The 6,888-nt window shown below is 31.0% G+C and overlaps 1 protein-coding gene across 1 annotated transcript in view; it reads left to right on the forward strand.

The window, feature by feature from the left end:
- The window catches only part of LOC117113500 (neuronal acetylcholine receptor subunit alpha-9-like), a 5,677-nt gene extending 1,233 nt beyond the window's left edge, over positions 1-4,444 (forward strand). Inside the window, exons 2-5 of the mRNA XM_033256851.1 lie at positions 997-1,041; positions 1,306-1,412; positions 2,460-3,001; positions 4,196-4,444. Coding sequence (XP_033112742.1) covers positions 1,039-1,041; positions 1,306-1,412; positions 2,460-3,001; positions 4,196-4,365 — 822 coding nt within the window. The 5' untranslated portion in view covers positions 997-1,038 and the 3' untranslated portion in view covers positions 4,366-4,444. The remainder of the gene's footprint in view (positions 1-996; positions 1,042-1,305; positions 1,413-2,459; positions 3,002-4,195) is intronic.
- The last annotated feature ends 2,444 nt before the right edge of the window (positions 4,445-6,888 follow it).

Consider the following 6,888-nt stretch of genomic DNA (forward strand, 5'->3'; position numbering starts at 1 on the left):
AAAAAAAAAATTATATATATATATAATATATAAAATTATACAAAGCAATATTGTAAATTAAATAAATGTGGGTATATAAAAGTATTGAAAGGCAAATAAAACATAGTTGTAAAGATGGAAGCAAGAAGCCAAAATGATATAGGCCTATGTAGTATTGTATAAGGCATATAATATATAGAGATATAGTGCATCTTGAAAAAATGAAACAGATAAGTTCTACAATAGTATAAGCTAGAGTGAAAATACCAACAATAATATATAATGAATATGCCTAACAGAATAATAATAATAATAAAACCGAATAAATAGAAATAAAATTATAATTAAAAGTGACCGAAAACTAAGAGAAGAATATTTAGCGGCAGAAGGAAAATTCACTGATAAATCCCAAGTCTTTATTGAGGCCGTGGGTGTGTGTTTTGAGTTTTAAAATCCATTTCAGTTCTTCTCGTTGTCTGTGTTCAGTAGAGCGGAAGTTACTGGCTATGAGGGTCACTTTGAGATGGTGAATATTGTGGTGGGGGGAGTTAAAGTGTTCCCCTACAGGGAAACCAGGGGTGTTATTGCGGATGGAATGTTTATGGTTATTAAATCGTAGGCGGAATTTATTACCCTACTTATATATATAAGTAGTACGTATATATATTAAACATGCGTTAAATAAGAGGAATCTGCAATTGTGAAAAAATGTGACCCAACTTCTCATCTCTTATCAACATTAAAACCACATCACCTTAAGTCCTAAAGCTCATCTACAAACTCAGAAGGGCAAAGCCTCTGGTCCACTTGAGAAAATAAGTTTAACCACAAACCTAACTACTTATAACATGCTGCAATGGCAATGTAGGCTACCCCCGACATGGAATTTCAAACGCGCTTTGTACACGCATATTATAATATAGAACGTCCTAATCTAAAATTTCCTTTACGTTAAAGCATGGATGTAAATAAACTATAATATAGTAAATAATAAACCAATCATATTATCAATTTCAGAATGATGTAATTCAAGAACTGAAAGTCGCTGGCTGGTTTACAATGGTAAGAATATACAGCCCAATAATTCTACTGCATGTAGTCACCCAGTTCTTTGCTGGTCAGTCACCGACAGCATTCCTTACTATTTAATTAGTATAGCTGTTCTTTTCTTTTTTTTTCTCAATTTCAATTACTGTTATACATTTGTAACGTGGACTCTGGTTTACCTGAAGAAGTTTTGTTATGGTAACAAAAATTTGCAAAATTCAAAAAAGATCTATTTGAACTATCATTAATTATTATTATTATTATTTTTTTATATTACAGAGATGGCAGGACGAACTCATTAGCTGGGATCCATTTGAATATGATATTGATTGTGTTTCTCTTCCCGCACACAGCATTTGGAAACCTGATATAACGCTGTACAATAAGTGAGTCTTCATTATTAGCAAATAAATATTAAAACATTTCATATTCAACCAGTGTTCTTAAATTAAGATTATTCTGTAAATATTTGAGATGTGGGAAATGTTTATCTACGAAAAAAATGAAGATTAACCAACGTTAATCCCCTGAGTAGTAAAATATTTATAAAATACACAGACAATTTAGAGATTCCCTAAAATACCAACATGTAATGCGTTGTTTCGTTGTGAGGTCTGAAATTACGAAAATTTATAATTGTTAATTGTTCATTTTTGAAAATAATAAACTTTTACTGCTTTAATACAAGAAATTATATTTATGATATTAAATTACCATTTAATAAATAACTATTTAATCAATACTAAATAACTGACTGTTATAAGTTAAAAATCTGATATTTGTTATCATATTTTATGTCCGGTAGAGAGCCTCTTATTACGGCAAACAATGCCCATCAAATCCGTCGTCGGGAGACCACTTAATATCCATACACAATATCCGAAAAAAAAGATTTTTTTTCTGGGTACAAACAATATTTTCAATAGCTAATATTAATAGACACCCTTATATTCAGTATCACTTTATTTTGACACAAAGACGAGAAATTAAAATTAAACTCAAATTAGTATTTAAAATGTTTGAAAATATGTACCGGTAATGAAATAAAATTTCCGCTATAGGCCTACGTCATGCACGTATGAAAACCAATTAAAAAGAAGAAAAAAAAACAAAAAAATAAAACCGAACAAGTGAAAATAATGGGATGCTCTGAAAAAGGCCAGAAAGTTAGGTCCTGGTCTTATGGGCCTGAATAGTTAAACAATTGTAAAACACGATTAAACAGAATGTTTTTAAGTAGAATGATGTCACTTTACGCCCTCTACCATTTCAGCCGATTTTACCTAAGTGATCAGTTTCGGTGACAATGCTGATACACCTCTATTTGGTGACAGTATACTTATCAGATCTATTAGGTAGAATCGGGTGACCATTTTAACTCAATTGTGTATGTATAAATTAAATTAATCTGAATTTTTTACATTTTATTCTAGCCGCGACGAGAACTATAAACATTTCTTACCGGAAGCAACAGTACATGTGTGTTTCGACGGTAGTGCGACGTACTCAGCTTATTCTATATTTCGAAGTTCCTGCAATATGAATATAAAATATTACCCATCCGATGATCAAACATGTAATCTCCGACTTTCCTCCTGGAATCACAATGAGTTTGAGCTAGACATTAATCCACAGCTTCGTGTACTGGATCAAAATGAGCTTTTCAATGACAACGGAGTGTGGAAGCTTGAAGGTGTCGATGCATGGCGCGAAATTGAGGGGTACAAGTCATTCTCTAACCCGTATGTGTATGCTGTCTTCTCAATTCATCTCAAGCGACGTCACGAGTTTCATTGCAGATTTATTTTGATTCCTTATTATTTCTGTTCCTTCCTTATCAGCTTCATGTTCTTTATTCCTTTTGAAAGTGGTGAGAAACTCTCGTTCGGAATCACATCAGTGCTAGCAATGACTGTCTTTCAGCAATTCGTTGCGTTTTCCTTGCCACCGGTTGGAAACCAATCGCCTGTTGTTGGTAATGATCTTGTTAAATATATTACAATGCAAATAAAAAAAAAAATACAAAAAAAAAAACATACGGTGATGGTAAAACGATGCAAATAATAATAATGATAATAATAATAATAAATAATAATAATGATAATAATAATAATAAATAATAATAATGATAATAATAATAATAATAATAATAATAATAATAATAATAATAATAATAATCCGGGTGATTGTAGTGACGAAGATGTCGACGTTAATGGTAAAACGATGTTGGTGATTATTGTATTTTATGATGTCATGGCTGTCATTGTAACTCGTTTATGTAATACTACATAAATACAAAACTAAAATTAAAAGCATATTAGCACCGCAAACACTCATCAACCCCTCCCACCCCCACCCAAGAAAAAAAAGGGGGGGGGGGTATGAATTTGTCAGAGCTTGTGGCTAACTTATTGCAAGTTTACAAACTCTTTGTTGGAATTACGCAGTTTAATACCGGTAGTTAAACAACTGTTCGTCCGCATAGTTATCTAAATTTAAAAAAAAAACAAAAAACTGACCCACAAGGCACACTTAGGGTGTTTCTCCTTCTCCCCTGTCCTCTTTTTTATTTTTTAATCATATACTCTGTTATTTTCTGAAAGTGTTAGCATACCGGTAACAATTATTAGTTGTCAAAACAGCAAATAAGTATCAACGAATCAAATTACCGTATTTATTCGAACAAACGCCCCCCCACCCCCATCCCTTTTGAACACACACCCTCCCCGTCGAATAAAGGTCCCTTTAAAACCTTATTTGGAATAAACGCTTCCTTGAAAAGCCGTACCGAGGCGTTTATTTTTTCTTCAAATCAACACCCCTAAATGACTGTAAACAAGTCTAATGGGAGGAAAATCATTCACAACACATAGGCCTAGTTATGTTCTATTCCAGTAGAATTACATTTTTTTCGAACCTGGATGGGATCAATAAATTTTTATGATCACGCAATAACACATCTTGACGGTAATTATGTGTTGTAGATCAACATTTACAGTAAAAGTAAGGGGCGTAAATTTGAGTTAGTATAAGCGTATCCATTTTACATCCAAAAAATAAACATAAAGTTGGAATCCCGGTTGGAATACATAAAAAAAAAACACCTTTGTATTATTTAGAGTTGTATTTTTATTTACTTACTTGGTATTTTTTTATTTATTTTTTTCAGGAAGATACTTTAATGCTGTAATCGGGATTGGAGTTGTTGCACTGTTTGTGGAAATTGTACTTTACAAATTCAAAGATAAAGCTCATATGAAAATTGTAGAGATTGGCCTTGGAATATGTTTTTTACTGGCGTTATTAATAGCCTTGATAGTTTATGTTGTAAAGGTATAAACAGAAAATACTAATTAGCGCATCTATAAAAGCATTGCGACATTTATCTGTTCATTTTGTATTCATCCGCGAAAGAAGATGTATGCAAACATTTGTAATGATGATAATAATAATATTATTATTATTATTATTATTATTATTATTATTATTATTATCAATAATAATGATAATAATAATAATAATAATAATATTATTAATAATAATTATAATATTAATAATTGATATCAATCTGACGATGATGCAGGTACATGATGGATTGTGGTAATGTTTGTAAACAACCTCTCTGGGATGACGGTATATTTAATTAAAGTATGGAAAATCTAAATTACACAGTTTGAAACTACAAAAATATAAACGTTTTAATTGTTTTGTAATGGCTATTATAATTCTTTTTTTTTATATAAAGTTAACAATTCATAAACCTAGGAGTGTGCATACGATGCTATTTAAAAGAAGCAATATACGTAATTCTAATGAAATGATAAATTCAAAGTAAAACAGTACGTTACCAGTAAATATTGTATTTTTACGCCGATACATTATAGTGCTAACCTTAATCTATAAATAATACATAAATATGTATATGCCATGCCACCGAACCTTCTATAAGCAATTATTATTGACAGACATTCAATGAAGAAAACGACAGATTTTAATCTTCCTCCCATATTGATATTTATTCCGTATTACAGAATCTACAGGCACCTATATCACAATCAATATCACAAACGTGTTTCGGAAACCATTTCCATCATCAGTGTGAAGCTCGCTAGTTGGGTACACGTATTTATAACAACTTACACCCGTGTATGTAAATTCTATTATGCATACATTTTTTGTTCTATTTCGTTTCGTCCAATTGCACGCCTCCACCTATTACAATGATTTCATTTGTTGAAAGAAGATGGCTATTCCATTTCAAAGAAAGGTGGCAAATTGTTACAAGTTATATTGTTAAAACGTGTATTGATTGGAAGAAATGTAGGGCTAAATTTATTTTTCAAATGTGTAATAAACGAATAATTAATGTTTTGAATATTTTCATGAGTTGAAAGATTGAATGTTGCATTCGATCGACTCCCCGATTTGAGTGGAACAGTAAATTTAACTTTCAACTTATAAAAAATATTCTTCTCATTGCACGAATACAAAACATTCATTATTTGTATGATAATATATGTGCATCCAAGTGTACATTTATACTGTAGTCATATTGTTATAATGAAGTCACAATTCCTTCAGCGCACAATTTTGGTAGGTGAGGAATAAGTAAATATTGGCAATTAGTTGCATCATAATTATAAGTATTACAGAACGAACGCAAACTTTAATGTGATAAAGTTTGGCAAACAGAAAATGTCATTGCAGTTCTAGATATAAGAAACGATAGAAAACCTTAACCGCTATGTTTAGACTGAATGCAACGATTTTACTTCCAGCAGTGCTGTTTATATCAGGTAATGCATGCCATTACATTTTAATTACAAAAACCAAATCAATCTGTAGTGCATTAACGCACGATAATCCACCAAATGCTTTTGAACCCAGGCCAGTATTTGACCAATCACAAACAGCCATAGGTGTAAAATGCGCAATGGATTTAGTAGCATAACAGCTACGAATTTTCAGTGTCTGAAGCCCCTGGGGTATTTAAATGTATTACTTTGTGTTCTAAAAATTGGCCTTTATAAGGAGTAAAACGTATAAAAACAAATTATCCCCTTAAAACGTCAACAACGCCTAAGAGGGCAATGATTTTTTTCTGTTCCCAATGGGGTTTACCCAGAGAGGGTATCAGGGCTAGAAGATACCTTAGTGAGGATCTCGGTCCAGGGGCTAGAAGTTACTCCTAGTGTATCTCTTAAGTATGAACATATCTTAATTAAATCACTGACAGATCTTCTGTACACAAGCTATGGTACTATTTTTTAAATAGGTGTTTATATTTATTGACAAGGACATGGTATCTGAAATAAAGATAAATAAATTGAATTGAAATACGATATAAAATACATGTTTATTTTAAGGTTTATTATTTGACCAAATATTTAGTTATAAACGACAGAGTGATATTTTGAAATTCATACAGGTATAAGCATTTATTTAATTCGTTAAACTAAAAAAACTTATTTAACTCATAAACTGTTTCAAACAATTTAGAGAGGTAAATTCAAAGAACAGATTTACTTGTTTTGTATTCCTCAAATATTTAATATGTTGTATTGTTTAGAGGAAAATGCTTTAATATTTTGTTTAAAAACGAGTTTAATAAACATTTACACATATTAATGTGTTTCGTAACATCCTTATAATTTTATGTGCGACTTCAATTTTTATTAGCCTTTGAACCCTTGTTAATAAATCTGAATTTTAGATTATCTGAACTGTAGTTTTAATGTGAGTTGTTGAAAGTTCTTTGTACAATATAGATATATTTGCAACAGTAGAATCACTCTTTATCAGTAGAAAGTGGTAAATGTTGGCTTTACTATTAGTTTATTGCGGATTGACCATTACCGTAGC

The sequence above is a fragment of the Anneissia japonica genome, unplaced genomic scaffold, assembly GCF_011630105.1.
Source record: "Anneissia japonica isolate Jap-2015-1 unplaced genomic scaffold, ASM1163010v1 scaffold493_len2256704_cov171, whole genome shotgun sequence".
NCBI lineage: Eukaryota > Metazoa > Echinodermata > Crinoidea > Comatulida > Comatulidae > Anneissia > Anneissia japonica.